Consider the following 19,016-nt stretch of genomic DNA (forward strand, 5'->3'; position numbering starts at 1 on the left):
CTCAGAATAGTCACGTTGCCTTGACAACGACGCAGATACGTCGTTGTTAAGGCAACGGCTCTATTCCGGGCCGGAAGCGCGGAGAAGAGGCGCCCCCGGTGAAGATAGCAGCCCGGACCACCTCCTCACCGGACCACCTCCTTACCGGACAGCCCTGCAGGACCAGACCAGCGCCGAGCGGAGGTGAGTACTCAGAACTAAAGGGGGTGAGAGGGGGCTGGATGATGTTGAAGGCCGCAGTGGTCTTCAACCTGCGGACCTCCGGAGGTTTCAAAACTACAACTCCCAGCAAGCCCGGACAGCCGATGGCTGCCCGGGCTTGCTGGGAGTTGTAGTTTTGAAACCTCTGGAGGTCCGCATGTTGAAGGCCGCAGTGGTCTTCAACCTGCGGACCTCCGGAGGTTTCAAAACTACAACTCCCAGCAAGCCCGGACAGCCGATGGCTGCCCGGGCTTGCTGGGAGTTGTAGTTTTGAAACCTCTGGAGGTCCGCAGGTTGAAGACCACTGAGGGCGAATGATGAGAAGAGGATGATGAAGGGGGGGGGGGGGGATGATGAAGGGGGGGGTGTGGGATGATTACAAGGGGATGATGAAGGGGGGATGTGTGGGATGATAAGGGGATGTGTGGGATGATGACAAGGGGATGATGAAGGGGGGATGTGTGGGATGATAAGGGGATGTGTGGGATGATGACAAGGGGATGATGAAGGGGGGATGTGTGGGATGATGACAAGGGGATGATGAAGGGGGGATGTGTGGGATAAGGGGATGTGTGGGATGATGACAAGGGGATGATGAAGGGGGGATGTGTGGGATGATGACAAGGGGATGATGAAGGGGGGGATGTGTGGGATGATGACAAGGGGATGATGAGGATGTTAATGACGGGTCTGGATGATGACAGGGGGGGATGAGGTATTTCCCACCCTAGGCTTATACTCGAGTCAATAACTTTTCCTGGGATTTTGGGTTGAAATTAGGGGTCTCGGCTTATACTCGGGTCGGCTTATACTCGAGTATATACGGTATATAATTATTATTCTGTACAGTACGATTATGGTGATATCCAATTTATATCTTTATTATTCTGTACAGTACGATTATGGTGATATCCAATTTATATCTTTATTATTCTGTACAATACGATTATGGTGATATCCAATTTATATAATGATTATTCTGTACAGTACGATTATGGTGATATCCAATTTACATCTTTATTATTCTGTACAGTACGATTATGGTGATACCCAATTTATATTATTATTCTGTACAGTACGATTATGGTGATATCCAATTTATATAATTATTATTCTGTACAGTACGATTATGGTGATATCCAATTTATATAATTATTATTCTGTACTGTACGATTATGGTGATACCCAATTTATATCTTTATTATTCTGTACAGTACGATTATGGTGATACCCAATTTATATTATTATTCTGTACGGTACGATTATGGTGATACCCAATTTATATCATTATTCTGTACGGTACGATTATGGTGATACCCAATTTATATATTTATTATTCTGTACGGTACGATTATGGTGATACCCAATTTATATTATTATTCTGTACAGTACGATTATGGTGATATCCAATTTATATCTTTATTATTCTGTACAGTACGATTATGGTGATACCCAATTTATATTATTATTCTGTACAGTACGATTATGGTGATATCCAATTTATATCTTTATTATTCTGTACAGTACGATTATGGTGATACCCAATTTATATCTTTATTATTCTGTACAGTACGATTATGGTGATACCCAATTTATATTATTATTCTGTACAGTACGATTATGGTGATATCCAATTTATATCTTTATTATTCTGTACAGTACGATTATGGTGATATCCAATTTATACCTTTATTATTCTGTACAGTACGATTATGGTGATACCCAATTTATATTATTATTCTGTACGGTACGATTATGGTGATACCCAATTTATATTATTATTCTGTACAGTACGATTATGGTGATATCCAATTTATATAATTATTATTCTGTACGGTACGATTATGGTGATATCCAATTTATATAATTATTCTGTACGGTACGATTATAGTGATTCCCAATTTATATAATTATTATTCTGTACAGTACGATTATGGTGATACCCAATTTATATTATTATTCTGTACAGTACGATTATGGTGATACCCAATTTATATTATTATTCTGTACGGTACGATTATGGTGATATCCAATTTATATAATTATTCTGTACTGTACGATTATGGCGATAACCAATTATTATTCAGTACGGTACAATTATATTTGTGGCTTTTTATGTTCTTTTTTTCCTCTTTTTTTTGTTGCCATGTTCTGACAGCCTAAACCTTATTTTTCGTCCGACCCCATCATTGTTTGTGGGACGAGCTGCATTTTTTATGCTGCACTTTTAATAGGTAACGTCTTTTGCGCTACATTTTTTCTTTTGATAATTTTATTTCACCTTTTGGACTAAAATTTGTGTTTCTTGTTCTTTTTTTGTTTTTATATGGCATTTCCTGCACGGGATACATAACATTATCATTACAAGTCGTTCCGAAGGTGGCAATGTCTATTATGTGTAAAGTTTTTAGTTTACTTTTGTTATTTTTGATAATATAGGGCTTTTTTTGGAAAGAGGCATTTATTCAATTTTTCTTGCACTTAATTTTTTTTATTAAAATCCATTTTCTTTTTATAACTTTTACTTTTAACATGTCATACTGTAACACCAAAAAGTCTGCACATACAATACACCAATGCACAATGCACCAAGGAAAAACGGAAGAATGGCTTCTCATGGTATAAAAGGAATATAGAATGTGCTAAAAACTGGATAATAAGGAAACATGTAAGCAGCAGCAGAACAAACGATAAAACCCAGAGAGTACATAAATGTATGAAAAACAGCCATACCCCCTGATGTAGCTCCTCTTAGCGAAACCCGGGTTGGGGTAAGTGCACACAGGTTTGACTTTACATATGGCAAACAATACACTCGGTTTCTCTGGTTCTGCTCTTCATACATCTATGTACAATATCTGGGTATCTTTATTGCAGAGCCATCGTGTGATAAGAAGACCTGAGCGCACAAGAGCGTATAAGGGGACAATATGGGGTTAATACCTTACAGGAGAACAGCATAGAAAAAGACTTCTTAGGCCCTGTTCACACTACGGAATGTCAGAAAGGACTATGCTTGTAGCAGACGCCATTGATCTGAAGGGATTCTGCTGTGAGGTCCTCAGAGGATCTTCGGCAGATTTGATTTGTGGATCCACAGGAGATATTCCTTAGTGTGAACAAGGCCTTATGTCCAGTGAGATCTGCTTTCTGGGCAAAACATTTTCTACATTCCAGACATTACTAGGACATATCCCCTGTGTGAGTTCTTTCATGTTTAACAAGGTGGGATTTTTGTCTAAAACATTTCCCACATTCTGAACATGTAAATGGCATCTCCCCAGTGTGAATTCTTTGATGCGCCATAAGACCTGCTTTCTGGGCAAATCCCTTCCCACATTCTGAACATGAAAATGGCTTCTCCCCCGTGTGAGTCCTTTTGTGAAAAAGAAGGCCTGCTTTCTGGGCAAACCTTTTCCCACATTCCGAACATGAATATGGTTTCTCTCCGCTGTGAGTCCTCTCATGTGTAATAAGTCCTGATTTCTGGGCAAACCTTTTCCCACATTCTGAACATGAATATGGTTTTTCCCCACTGTGAGTTCTCTGATGTGTGATAAGTCCTGCTTTCAGTGCAAAATCTTTCCCACAATCTGAGCATGTAAATCCCTTATCCTGCGAGTGACAGCTCTGATGTTCATCAAGATCTGATTTCTGACTAAAATATTTCCCACATTCTGAACATGAAAATGGATTGTCTCCTTTATGACTTCTGTGATGAGAAACCAGTTCTGATTTATTAGGAAAAACCTCTTCACATTCTGAACAGGAAAAGGTCTTCCCCCCTGTGTGAAGTCTCTGATGTGAAAGAAGACCTGCCTTCTGGGCAAAACCCTTTCCACATTTTGAACAGAAATATGGCTTCTCACCAGTATGAATCCTCTGGTGTGCTATAAGACCTGATTTCTGGGAAAAACATTTCCCACATTCAGGACATGAATATGGTTTTTCTCCAGTGTGAGTTCTTTGATGCACAATAAGTCCTACTTTCTGGGTAAATCTTTTGTCACAATCCAAACATTTAAACAGCTTTTCCCTAGTATGAAGTCTTAGATGTGCGATAAGATTTGGCATCTGGGCAAAACATTTCCCACATTCTGAACATGAAAATGGTTTTTCCTTGGAGTGACTTTTCTGATGCTCAACAAGATATGACTCCTGACTAAACCTTTCCCCACATTCTGAGCAAGAAAATGACTTCTGACCTTTGTGGTTTCTCTGATGTTTAACAAGTTCTACCTTCTTGGCAAAATGTTTCTTACAGTCTGAAACGGCAAATGACTTATTTCTCAAGTGAAGTTTTTGATGTTGTTCTAATTTTGTTTTGTCTGTCATACATTTCCCACATTCTGAACATGAAAACTTCATCTCTGAGTGAGTTTTCTGATGTCTCCTAAGATCATACTTCTTGGTAAAAATATTAGAACATGAAAATTTCTTCTCTTCAGTGTGAACTGTCTGATGGTGAAGAAGTCTTAGTTTGTCAGTAAACACTTTCCCACATTCAGAACATGTAATCCGCTTCTTTCCCTTGTGAATTTTTTGATGTTTAACAAGATTTAATTTACTGGCAAAGCGATTTCCACAATTAGAGCAGGAAAATTGCGTTGTTCCTTTGTGAATTCTCTGTTGATGGCCAAGATTTGATTTCCGGGTAACACGTTTCCCACATTCAGCCGACTGAAGTGAAGTGTCCATCAACTTCCCCTGAATAAGATAATTTTTCTGTGTCAATTTTTTCTCCAACTCTGAATTGAGAAATGGTTCAGGCGGGCCATGATCTGTAATTCTATCCGATCTACGAGGAGAAGGATGAGAGGACAGATCTCCGCTCTTGTGTCCTCCATGCGGAAGGTTCTTGTGTCGTTTTCCCTTCGTCTTCTTGTTATCTATAGGAAATACAGAAAATCCTTTTATCTGAAAGGATAGATTGCACCTGACAGGATGCAATGCGCCACTTTTTATTTGTGCGCCACAATTTTCCTGACACTAGAGTAAATCTTGTCCAAAACCTTTAGTGATATGGAAGAGAAAGGTTAAATTAGTGTTTCCCAACCAGGCTGCCTCCAGCTGTTGCAAAACTACAACTCCCAGCATGACCGGACAGCCTTTGGCTGTCCGGGCATGCTGAGAGTTGTAGTTTTGAAACAGCTGTGGTCTCTAATGTCCTCGGACTGTGGGGGGGGCTCACATTTATGGGGGGGGGGGTGTATTTCACTCTATTTATTATTCGTGTGCCGACATTTTCTTTTCCCACAATCCCATTTGTTACATTTTCCCTTCTTTACGTCTACCCCCCCCCCCTTTGATCCGTCACTTATAGAGGTCAAATAACTGGGAACCTGATTGATTGGTTATTTGGGTCACATTGGCGCGTGTCATGCAGATTTATTAATATGAGGAAAAACAATAGAAATTAACTATGAAAAGGGAAAAGAAACATCTCAGCATCTTCCTTCTACAGAAACATTTAGAGGTTATGGAGACAGCACCCCCTGTCCTCAGGTTGTGTGTGGTATTACAACTCAGCTTCATCCACTTCAGTGAATCTGTGCTGCGATAACACACACAACCTGAGGACAGGGGGGCACTGTTTTTTTTGTTCTTCCTAAAGAACCCCTTTACTGTGGGGGTCCACATATATATTACCTGGAGGGATGTCTGTAGGGATCTTCTCCTCCCCCCGCTGATCTCTCCTTCTCTCAGGCTTCATTATTCCTCCATTATTATCCGTCCTTTTCTCACCCTGGAGGAGATGATAAGATCTGTAATCCAAGGCTCTGGTGCCCTCATATTACACCGTGCTGCGGCTATCCTGCCCCCAGGATGGTCAACACCACCTAAACTTAACCAAATTATCCGCAGTTATCCTGACTACCTAATGGGGGCCCTACCTAACATAATGGGGGCCACCTAACCTAATGGGGGTCCTACCTAACCTAATGGGTGCCCTACCTTACCTAATGGGGGCTAACTAACCTAATAGGGCCCCTACCTAACCTAATGGGGGCCCTACCTAACCTAATAGGGGGTCCTACCTAACCTAATAGGGGGTCCTACCTAACCTAATAGGGGGTCCTACCTAACCTAATAGGGGGTCCTACCTAACCTAATAGGGGGTCCTACCTAACCTAATGGGGGCCTTACCTAACCTAATGGGGGCTCTACCTAACCTAATGGGGGCTCTACCTAACCTAATGGGGGCTCTACCTAACCTAATGGGGGCTCTACCTAACCTAATGGGGGCCCTACCTAACCTAAATGGGGCCCTACCTAGCCTAATGGGGGCCCTACCTAGCCTAATGGGGGCCCTACCTAGCCTAATGGAGGCTGTCTAACCTAATAGGGGCCCTACCTAACCTTATAGGGGCCCTACCTAACCTAATGGGGGCCCTACCTAACCTAATGGGGGCTCTACCTAACCTAATGGGGCTACCTTACCTAATGGGGCTACCTTACCTAATGGGGTCCTACCTAATGGGGGCCCTACCTAACCTAATGGGGGCCCTACCTACCCTAATGGGGGCCCTACCTAACCTAAATGGGGCCCTACCTAACCTAAATGGGGCCCTACCTAACCTTATGGTGGCCCTACCTAACCTAATGGGGGCCCTACCTAGCCTTATGGAGGCTGCCTAACCTAATAGGGGCCCTACCTAACCTAATGGGGGCCTACCTAACCTAATTGGGGCCCTACCTAACCTAATGGGGGCCCTACCTAACCTAATGAGGGACCTAACTAACCTAATGGGGGCCCTAACTAACCTAATGGGGGCCCTACCTAACCTAATTGTGGCCCTACCTAACCTAATGGGGGCCCTAACTAACCTAATGGGGGCCTACATAACCCAATTGGGGCCTTACCTAACCTAATGGGGGCCTACCTAACCTAATTGGAGCCCTAACTACCCTAATGGGGGCCCTAACTAACCTAATGGGGGCCTTAACTAACCTAATGGGGGCCCTACCTAACATAATGGAGGCTACCTAACCTAATAGGGGCTCTACCTAACCTAATGGGGCTACCTTACCAAATGGGGGTCCTACCTAACCTAATGGGGACCCTACCTAACGGGGGCCCTACCGAACCTAATGGGGGTCCTACCTAAACTAATGGTGGCCCTACCTAACCTAATGGTGGCCCTACCTAACCAAATGAGGGTCCTACCTAACCAAATGGGGGCCCTACCTAACCTAATGGGGACCCTACCTAACGGGGGCCCTACCTAGCCCAATAGGGGCCCTACCGAACCTAATGGGGGTCCTACCTAAACTAATGGTGGCCCTACCTAACCTAATGGTGGCCCTACCTAACCAAATGAGGGTCCTACCTAACCCAATGAGGACCCTACCTAACCTAATGGGGGCCCTGTGTACATCCCCTCTTTACTGTGAGAGGTGTGGAGGGGCTGGAGATATTTGCTGTAAGGGATTATATAGAGTTATATATGGGGCTTCTTTTCTTCTGACATACATTAACCCCTTAAGGACATCAGGATTTTTTTTTTCTACTCTCCTAATAATCAGAACGATTTCTATTCCCCCTCAGAACAAGATTAATTGTTTTTTGCGCCACCCATTGTACTTTCTATCATTCACCACAAAATCTACCATGAAACCTCCCAAAATAAACTATTTATGGGGTGACATTGGACCCCCCCCCCCCCTTTTTGTGTATATGACCCTGATCTTTATTCTTCCTATTTAAAAAACAATTTACTTTTTGGAAAAAACTTATTATGCTTAAAACTCATCTGAACCGATAGTTCTTATTATTCCGTATACGGCGATGTACGAGGGACTTTTTTTGCACCGTGATCTGTAGTTTTTATCAGGACCATTTTTCCTTTTTTTGGACTTTTTCGTCGCTTTTTATTTATTTTTCTAATATATGAAGTGACCAATAATACACAATACAGGAATGTTGTATATTTCTACATTACAAAGGGCGACAGCAAATATGGTCAATCAATGCTCTATTACTACAGCCTGCCATAGTGATCAGTGTTATCAGTGCTCTATTACTACTGCCTGTCATAGTGATCAGTGTTATCAGTGCTCTATTACTACTGCCTGTCATAGTGATCAGTGTTATCAGCGCTCTATTACTACAGCCTGCCATAGTGATCAGTGTAATCAGTGCTCTATTACTACAGCCTGGCATAGTGATCAGTGTTATCGGTGCTCTATTACTACTGCCTGCCATAGTGATCAGTGTTATTGGTGCTCTATTATTACAGCCTGCCATAGTGATCAGTGTTATCAGTGCTCTATTACCACAGCCTGCCATAGTGATCAGTGTTATCAGCGCTCTATTACTACAGCCTTCCATAGTGATCAGTGTTATCAGCCCTCCATTACTACAGCCTGCTACAGTGATCAGTGTAATCAGCTCTATATTACTATAGCCTGCCATAGTAATCAGTGTAATCAGCATTCTATTACTACATCCTGCCATAGTGGTCAGTGTAATCAGTGCTCTATTACTACAGCCTGCCATAGTGATCAGTGTTATTGGTGCTCTATTACTACATCCTGCCATAGTGGTCAGTGTAATCAGCGCTCTATTACTACATCCTGCCATAGTGATCAGTGTTATCAGTGCTCTATTACTACATCCTGCCATAGTGATCAGTGTTATCAGTGCACTATTACTACATCCTGCCAGTGATCAGTGCTCTATTACTACAGCCTGCCATAGTGATCAGTAAAATCAATGCTCTATTACTACAGCCTGCCATAGTGATCAGTGTTATCAGTGCTCTATTACTACAGCCTTCCATAGTGATCAGTGCTCTATTACTACATCCTGCCATAGTGATCAGTATAATCAATGCTCTATTACTACAGCCTGCCATAGTGATCAGTGTAATCAGCGCTCTATTACTACAGCCTGCCATAGTGAACAGTGTTATCAGTGCTCTATTACCACAGCCTGCCATAGTGATCAGTGTTATCAGCGCTCTATTACTACAGCCTGCCATAGTGATCAGTGTTATCAGCGCTCTATTACTACAGCCTGCCATAGTGATCAGTATTATCAGCGCTCTATTACTACAGCCTGCCATAGTGATCAGTATTATCAGCGCTCTATTACTAAAGCCTGCCATAGTGATCAGTGTTATCAGTGCTCTATTACTACAGCCTGCCATAGTGATCAGTGTAGCACACTATTACTACAGCCTGGCATAGTGATCAGTGTTATCAGTGCTCTATTACTACAGCCTGCCATAGTGATCAGTGTTATCAGTGCTCTATTACTACTGCCTGCCATAGTGATCAGTGTAATCAGTGCTCTATTACTACTGCCTGCCATAGTGATCAGTGTTATCGGTGCTCTATTACTACAGCCTGCCATAGTGATCAGTGTTATCAGCACTCTATTATTACAGCCTGCCATAGTGATCAGTGTTATCAGCGCTCTATTACTACAGCCTGCCATAGTGATCAGTGTTATCAGTGCTCTATTACTACAGCCTGCCATAGTGATCAGTGTTATCAGTGCTCTATTACTACAGCCTGCCATAGTGATCAGTGTTATCAGTGCTCTATTACTACAGCCTGCCATAGTGATCAGTGTTATCAGCCCTCCATTACTACAGCCTGCTACAGTGATCAGTGTAATCAGCTCTATATTACTATAGCCTGCCATAGTAATCAGTGTAATCAGCACTCTATTACTACATCCTGCCATAGTGATCAGTGTTATTGGTGCTCTATTACTACAGCCTGCCATAGTGATCAGTGTTATCAGCGCTCTATTACTACAGCCTGCCATAGTGATCAGTGTTATCAGCGCTCTATTACTACAGCCTGCCATAGTGATCAGTGTTATCAGTGCTCTATTACCACAGCCTGCCATAGTGATCAGTGTTATCAGCGCTCTATTACTACAGCCTGCCATAGTGATCAGTGTTATCAGCCCTCCATTACTACAGCCTGCTACAGTGATCAGTGTAATCAGCTCTATATTACTATAGCCTGCCATAGTAATCAGCATTCTATTACTACATCCTGCCATAGTGGTCAGTGTAATCAGCACTCTATTACTACATTCTGCCATAGTGATCAGTGTTATTGGTGCTCTATTACTACATCCTGCCATAGTGGTCAGTGTTATCAGCGCTCTATTACTACATCCTGCCATAGTGATCAGTGTTATCAATGCTCTATTACTACAGCCTGCCATAGTGATCAGTATAATCATTGCTCTATTACTACAGCCTGCCATAGTGATCAGTATAATCATTGCTCTATTACTACAGCCTGCCATAGTGATCAGTGTAATCAGCGCTCTATTACCACAGCCTGCCATAGTGATCAGTGTTATCAGCGCTCTATTACTACAGCCTGCCATAGTGATCAGTGTTATCAGCGCTTTATTACTACAGCCTGCCATAGTGATCAGTATTATCAGCGCTCTATTACTACAGCCTGCCATAGTGATCAGTGTAGCACACTATTACTACAGCCTGGCATAGTGATCAGTGTTATCAGTGCTCTATTACTAAAGCCTGCCATAGTGATCAGTGTTATCAGCCCTCCATTACTACAGCCTGCTACAGTGATCAGTGTAATCAGCTCTATATTACTACATCCTGCCATAGTAATCAGTGTAATCAGCACTCTATTACTACAGCCTTCCATAGTGATCAGTGTTATCAGTGCTCTATTACTACAGCCTTCCATAGTGATCAGTGTAATCAATGCTCTATTACTACATCCTGCCATAGTGATCAATATAATCAATGCTCTATTACTACAGCCTGCCATAGTGATCAGTGTAATCAGTGCTCTATTACTACAGCCTGCCATAGTGATCAGTGTTATCAGTGCTCTATTACTACAGCCTGCCATAGTGATCAGTGTAATCAGCTTTCTATTACTACAGCCTGCCATAGTAATCAATGTAATCAGCATTCTATTACTACAGCCTGCCATAGTGATCATTGTTATCAACACTCTATTACTACATCCTGCCATAGTGATCAGTGTTATTGGTGCTCTATTACTACATCCTGCCATAGAGATCAGTGTTATTGGCGCTCTATTACTTCAGCCTGCCATAGTGATCAGTGTTATCAGGGCTCTATTACTACATCCTGCCTACAGTGATCCGTGTAATCAGCACTCTATTACTACAGCCTGCCATAGTGATCAGTGTTATCAGTGCTCTATTACTACAGCCTGCTATAATGATCAGTGTTATCAGCACTCTTACTACATCCTGCCTACAGTGATCAGTGTAATCTGCGCTCTATTACTACATCCTGCCATAGTGATCAGTGTAATCAGTGCTCTATTACTACAGCCTGCCATAGTGATCAGTGTAATCAGCACTCTATTACTACATCCTGCCATAGTGATCAGTGTAATCAGCACTCTATTACTACATCCGGCCATAGTGATCAGTGTAATAGGCTTTCTATTACTACAGTCTGCCATAGTGATCAGTGTTATCAGTGCTCTATTACTACATCCTGCCATAGTGATCAGTGTAAATAGCTCACTATTACTACAGCCTGCCATAGTGATCAGTGTAATCAGCTTTCTATTACTACAGTCTGCCATAGTAATCAGTGTAATCAGCATTCTATTACTACATACTGCCATAGTGATCATTGTAATCAGCTCTATATTACTACACCCTGCCATAGTGATCAGTGTTATCAGTGCTCTATGACTACAGCCTGCCATAGTGATCAGTGTAATCTGCGCTCTATTACTACATCCTGCCATAGTGATCAGTGTTGTCAGTGCTCTATTACTACATCCTGCCGTAGTGATCAGTGTTATCAGTGCTCTATTACTACATCCTGCCAGTGATCAGTGCTCTATTACTACAGCCTGCCATAGTGATGAGTGTAATCAGCATTCTATTACTACAGACTGCCATAGTGATCAGTGTTATCAGCATTCTATTACTACAGTCTGCCTACAGTGACAGAGCAACAATCAGACAGGACAGAGCAAGGTAAGTGACCTCCACCAGTCCTCCATTTACCTGATCATCCTGTAGGACATTGTCCTCTCCATCTACCTGATCATCCTGTAGGACATTGTCCTCTCCATTTACCTGATCATCCTGTAGGACATTGTCCTCTCCATCTACCTGATCATCCTGTAGGACATTGTCCTCTCTCCTTGTTCATCCTGTAGGAAATTGTCCTCTCTACCTGATCATCCTGTAGGACATTGTCCTCTCCATCTACCTGATCATCCTGTAGGACATTGTCCTCTCCATCTACCTGATCATCCTGTAGGACATTGTCCTCTCCATTTACCTGATCATCCTGTAGGACATTGTCCTCTCTCCTTGTTCATCCTGTAGGAAATTGTCCTCTCTACCTGATCATCCTGTAGGACATTGTCCTCTCCATCTACCTGATCATCCTGTAGGACACTGTCCTCTCCATCTACCTGATCATCCTGTAGGACATTGTCCTCTCCATCTACCTGATCATCCTGTAGGACATTGTCCTCTCCATCTACCTGATCATCCTGTAGGACATTGTCCTCTCCATCTACCTGATCATCCTGTAGGAAATTGTCCTCTCTACCTGATCATCCTGTAGGACATTGTCATCTCCATCTACCTGATCATCCTGTAGGACATTGTCCTCTCCATCTACCTGATCATCCTGTATCACATTGTCCTCTCCATCTACCTGATCATCCTGTAGGACATTGTCCTCTCCATCTACCTGATCATCCTGTAGGACATTATCCTCTCCATCTACCTGATCATCCTGTAGGACATTGTCCTCTCTACCTGATCATCCTGTAGGACATTGTCCTCTCCATCTACCTGATCATCCTGTAGGACATTCTCATCTCCCCCCGGACAGTTCTGGGAATCCAGAGGAGCAGGACATCTCTCTGATGGGTTCCTCTTCCTGGATCCATCTGTAGGAGACACACAGTGATTGAATACTTTGTGTAGATGATCAGATGATGGGGGATCTAGGGGCCTCCAATACTGCTCTCTCCTTTACCATCAATGAGAGTCTCCTCTTACCCAGTGGTGATGTTCGGGGCCGGTGGTCTATAATAAATATATCTTACCCAGTGGTGATGTTCGGGGCCGGTGGTCTATAATAAATATATCTTACCCAGTGGTGATGTTCGGGGCCGGTGGTCTATAATAAATATATCTTACCCAGTGGTGATGTTGGGGGCCGGTGGTGTATAATAAATATATCTTACCCGGTGGTGATGTTCGGGGCCGGTGGTCTATAATAAATATATCTTACCCAGTGGTGATGTTGGGGGCCGGTGGTCTATAATAAATATATCTTACCCAGTGGTGATGTTCGGGGCCGGTGGTCTATAATAAATATATCTTACCCAGTGGTGGTGTTGGGGGCCGGTGGTCTATAATAAATATATCTTACCCGGTGGTGATGTTGGGGGCCGGTGGTCTATAATAAATATATCTTACCCGGTGGTGATGTTGGGGGCCAGTGGTCTATAATAAATATATCTTACCCAGTGGTGATGTTGGGGGCCAGTGGTCTATAATAAATATATCTTACCCAGTGGTGATGTTCGGGGCCGGTGGTCTATAATAAATATATCTTACCCGGTGGTGATGTTCGGGGCTGGTGGTCTATAATAAATATATCTTACCCAGTGGTGATGTTGGGGGCCGGTGGTGTATAATAAATATATCTTACCCGGTGGTGATGTTGGGGGCCGCTGGTCTATAATAAATATATCTTACCCAGTGGTGATGTTGGGGGCCGGTGGTCTATAATAAATATATCTTACCCAGTGGTGATGTTCGGGGCCGGTGGTCTATAATAAATATATCTTACCCAGTGGTGATGTTCGGGGCCGGTGGTCTATAATAAATATATCTTACCCAGTGGTGATGTTCGGGGCCGGTGGTCTATAATAAATATATCTTACCCGGTGGTGATGTTGGGGGCCGGTGGTCTATAATAAATATATCTTACCCAGTGGTGATGTTCGGGGCCGGTGGTCTATAATAAATATATCTTACCCAGTGGTGATGTTCGGGGCCGGTGGTCTATAATAAATATATCTTACCCAGTGGTGATGTTGGGGGCCGGTGGTCTATAATAAATATATCTTACCCGGTGGTGATGTTGGGGGCCAGTGGTCTATAATAAATATATCTTACCCAGTGGTGATGTTGGGGGCCAGTGGTCTATAATAAATATATCTTACCCAGTGGTGATGTTCGGGGCCGGTGGTCTATAATAAATATATCTTACCCGGTGGTGATGTTCGGGGCTGGTGGTCTATAATAAATATATCTTACCCAGTGGTGATGTTGGGGGCCGGTGGTGTATAATAAATATATCTTACCCGGTGGTGATGTTGGGGGCCGCTGGTCTATAATAAATATATCTTACCCAGTGGTGATGTTCGGGGCCGGTGGTCTATAATAAATATATCTTACCCAGTGGTGATGTTCGGGGCCGGTGGTCTATAATAAATATATCTTACCCAGTGGTGATGTTCGGGGCCGGTGGTCTATAATAAATATATCTTACCCAGTGGTGATGTTGGGGGCCGGTGGTGTATAATAAATATATCTTACCCGGTGGTGATGTTCGGGGCCGGTGGTCTATAATAAATATATCTTACCCAGTGGTGATGTTGGGGGCCGGTGGTCTATAATAAATATATCTTACCCAGTGGTGATGTTCGGGGCCGGTGGTCAATAATAAATATATCTTACCCAGTGGTGGTGTTGGGGGCCGGTGGTCTATAATAAATATATCTTACCCGGTGGTGATGTTGGGGGCCGGTGATCTATAATAAATATATCTTACCCGGTGGTGATGTTGGGGGCCAGTGGTCTATAATAAATATATCTTACCCAGTGGTGATGTTGGGGGCCAGTGGTCTATAATAAATATATCTTACCCAGTGGTGATGTTCGGGGCCGGTGGTCTATAATAAATATATCTTACCCGGTGGTGATGTTCGGGGCTGGTGGTCTATAATAAATATATCTTACCCAGTGGTGATGTTGGGGGCCGGTGGTGTATAATAAATATATCTTACCCGGTGGTGATGTTGGGGGCCGCTGGTCTATAATAAATATATCTTACCCAGTGGTGATGTTGGGGGCCGGTGGTCTATAATAAATATATCTTACCCAGTGGTGATGTTCGGGGCCGGTGGTCTATAATAAATATATCTTACCCAGTGGTGATGTTCGGGGCCGGTGGTCTATAATAAATATATCTTACCCAGTGGTGATGTTCGGGGCCGGTGGTCTATAATAAATATATCTTACCCGGTGGTGATGTTGGGGGCCGGTGGTCTATAATAAATATATCTTACCCAGTGGTGATGTTCGGGGCCGGTGGTCTATAATAAATATATCTTACCCAGTGGTGATGTTCGGGGCCGGTGGTCTATAATAAATATATCTTACCCAGTGGTGATGTTGGGGGCCGGTGGTCTATAATAAATATATCTTACCCGGTGGTGATGTTCGGGGCCGGTGGTCTATAATAAATATATCTTACCCAGTGGTAATGTTCGGGGCCGGTGGTCTATAATAAATATATCTTACCCGGTGGTGATGTTCGGGGTCGGTGGTCTATAATAAATATATCTTACCCAGTGGTGATGTTCGGGGCCAGTGGTCTATAATAAATATATCTTACCCAGTGGTGATGTTCGGGGCCGGTGGTCTATAATAAATATATCTTACCCAGTGGTGATGTTGGGGGCCGGTAGTCTATAATAAATATATCTTACCCAGTGGTGATGTTGGGGGCCGGTAGTCTATAATAAATATATCTTACCCAGTGGTGATGTTGGGGGCCGGTGGTCTATAATAAATATATCTTACCCAGTGGTGATGTTGGGGGCCGGTGGTCTATAATAAATATATCTTACCCAGTGGTGATGTTCGGGGCCGGTGGTCTATAATAAATATATCTTACCCGGTGGTGATGTTCGGGGCCGGTGGTCTATAATAAATATATCTTACCCAGTGGTGATGTTCGGGGCCGGTGGTCCTCCATCATGACTATGTCCTGGTACAGATCCTTGTGTCCTTCTATATACTCCCACTCCTCCATGGAGAAATAGACAGTGACATCCTGACACCTTATAGGAACCTGACACACACAATGATCCAGTCATCATCCAGACCCATCATCCCTTGTGTTCCTGTATAATGTCCCAGCATTCCCAGCAGCGCTCACCTCTCCAGTCAGCAGCTCCATCATCTTGTGGGTGAGTTCTAGGATCTTCTGCTCGTTGTTCCTCTCAGGTATCAGTGAGGGAGGTGGAGGCTCCGTGATGGGGCCCCGGGCCCTGCTCCATCCTCCTGACCTGCTGGGGGCCACACACTCTCCAGATGTCTTCTTCACTACTGTGTAATCCTGAGTATGGAGAGACCCCGATAAATATCCCTATATACAGACCCCTCACCTCTCCGGTCATGTCCTGTATTATCCCTAGAGATAAGAGGTCATGTGACCATTTCCCACAATCCCTCACCTCTCCGGTCATGTCCTGTATTATCCCTAGAGATAAGAGGTCATGTGACCATTTCCCACAATCCCTCACCTCTCCGGTCATGTCCTGTATTATCCATAGAGATAAGAGGTCATGTGACCATTTCCCACAATCCCTCACCTCTCCGGTCATGTCCTGTATTATCCCTAGAGATAAGAGGTCATGTGACCATTTCCCACAATCCCTCACCTCTCTGGTCATGTCCTGTATTATCCCTAGAGATAAGAGGTCATGTGACCATTTCCCACAATCCCTCACCTCTCCGGTCATGTCCTGTATTATCCCTAGAGATAAGAGGTCATGTGACCATTTCCCACAATCCCTCACCTCTCCGGTCATGTCCTGTATTATCCCTAGAGATAAGAGGTCATGTGACCATTTCCCACAATCCCTCACCTCTCCGGTCATGTCCTGTATTATCCCTAGAGATAAGAGGTCATGTGACCATTTCCCACAATCCCTCACCTCTCCGGTCATGTCCTGTATTATCCCTAGAGATAAGAGGTCATGTGACCATTTCCCACAATCCCTCACCTCTCCGGTCATGTCCTGTATTATCCCTAGAGATAAGAGGTCATGTGACCATTTCCCACAATCCCTCACCTCTCCGGTCATGTCCTGTATTATCCCTAGAGATAAGAGGTCATGTGACCATTTCCCACAATCCCTCACCTCTCCGGTCAGCAGGTAGATGATCTCCAGGCTGAGCTCTAGGATCCTCTCGGTGGTCGGTGACATTCCTCTATAGATCCTATATATACGGCGCTGGAGTTTTCCTTCTCTTCAGGATATATTCGGGGGGCGTCCTGTCCCCTCTATAAAGCCCCTGTGTGCATTGTGTACAGGTGTATAAAGAACTACAAGTCCCACAATAACCAGGAGCAAGATGTTACATCCTGGAGGCTGAAGGACCTGTGATGATGTCATGGCCATGTGACCGCTCATGTGTGTGGAGGAGTCAGACTGGGCCATGTGACTGGTCATGTGTGTGGGAGGAGTCAGGCTAGGTCATGTGACTGGTCATGTGTGTGGGAGGAGTCAGGCTAGGGTCATGTGAACTGCTCACATGTGTGGGAGGAGTCAGGAGAACAGCACAAAAGTCATGTCCACCATTAGGGGTCTGGTTTTTCTTCTGTTTTTTTTACATATACAAGACCCGCCCCCTGTACACCCTACAATAACCCTGCCACCCCCCGTACGCCCTACAATAACCCTGCCGCCCCCTGTACACCCTACAATAACCCTGCCGCCCCCTGTACGCCCTACAATAACCCTGCCGCCCCTGTACACCCTACAATAACCCTGCCGCCCCCTGTACACCCTACAATAACCCTGCCGCCCCCTGTACGCCCTACAATAACCCTGCCGCCCCCTGTACGCCCTACAATAACCCTGCCGCCCCCTGTACGCCCTACAATAACCCTGCCGCCCCCTGTACACCCTACAATAACCCTGCCGCCCCCTGTACGCCCTACAATAACCCTGCCGCCCCCTGTACGCCCTACAATAACCCTGCCGCCCCCCTGTAACGCCCACAATAACCCTGCCGCCCCCTGTACATCCTACAATAACCCTGCGCCCCCTGTACACCCTACAATAACCCTGCCGCCCCCTGTACGCCCTACAATAACCCTGCCGCCCCTGTACACCCTACAATAACCCTGCCGCCCCTGTACACCCTACAATAACCCTGCCGCCCCCTGTACACCCTACAATAACCCTGCCGCCCCCTGTACACCCTACAATAACCCTGCCGCCCCCTGTACGCCCTACAATAACCCTGCCGCCCCCTGTACATCCTACAATAACCCTGCCGCCCCCTGTACGCCCTACAATAACCCTGCCGCCCCCTGTACACCCTACAATAACCCTGCCGCCCCCTGTACGCCCTACAATAACCCTGCCGCCCCCTGTACGCCCTACAATAACCCTGCCGCCCCCTGTACGCCCTACAATAACCCTGCCGCCCCCTGTACATCCTACAATAACCCTGCTACCCCTGTACACCCTACAATAACCCTGCCACCCCCCGTACGCCCTACAATAACCCCTGCCGCCCCCTGTACACCCTACAACAACCCTGCCGCCCCCTGTACACCCTACAATAACCCTGCCGCCCCCTGTACACCCTACAATAACCCTGCCGCCCCCTGTACGCCCTACAATAACCCTGCCGCCCCCTGTACGCCCTACAATAACCCCTGCCGCCCCCTGTACATCCTACAATAACCCTGCCGCCCCCTGTACGCCCTACAATAACCCTGCCGCCCCCTGTACACCCTACAATAACCCTGCCGCCCCCT

General features: G+C 44.7%; 1 protein-coding gene across 1 annotated transcript; it reads right to left on the reverse strand.

Moving 5' to 3' along the window:
• Positions 1–2,317: 2,317 nt before the first annotated feature.
• On the reverse strand, positions 2,318–17,655 carry LOC130337326 (zinc finger protein 260-like). Its single transcript, XM_056553943.1, has 6 exons — positions 17,386–17,655; positions 16,398–16,577; positions 16,181–16,310; positions 13,010–13,107; positions 5,851–5,947; positions 2,318–5,090 (listed from the first exon to the last, which is right to left on the reverse strand). The coding sequence occupies exons 1-6, from the start codon at positions 17,449–17,451 to the stop codon at positions 3,385–3,387; spliced, it is 2,277 nt and encodes a 758-aa protein (XP_056409918.1). The 5' UTR covers positions 17,452–17,655; the 3' UTR covers positions 2,318–3,384.
• Between the last annotated feature and the right edge of the window lie 1,361 nt (positions 17,656–19,016).

Source organism: Hyla sarda, unplaced genomic scaffold (assembly GCF_029499605.1).
Source record: "Hyla sarda isolate aHylSar1 unplaced genomic scaffold, aHylSar1.hap1 scaffold_494, whole genome shotgun sequence".
Lineage (NCBI taxonomy): Eukaryota > Metazoa > Chordata > Amphibia > Anura > Hylidae > Hyla > Hyla sarda.

Bases quoted from the DNA above. Each gene is read 5' to 3' on its own strand.
- LOC130337326 (XM_056553943.1), bottom strand. From the start codon at position 17,451: ATGTCACCGACCACCGAGAGGATCCTAGAGCTCAGCCTGGAGATCATC. The intron at 16,311-16,397 runs GTGAGCGCTGCT...TGTGTGTGTCAG, and splicing joins TGGAGCTGCTGACTGGAGAG to GTTCCTATAAGGTGTCAGGA. The intron at 13,108-16,180 runs GTAAGATATATT...TGTCTCCTACAG, and splicing joins GCCCCGAACATCACCACTGG to ATGGATCCAGGAAGAGGAAC.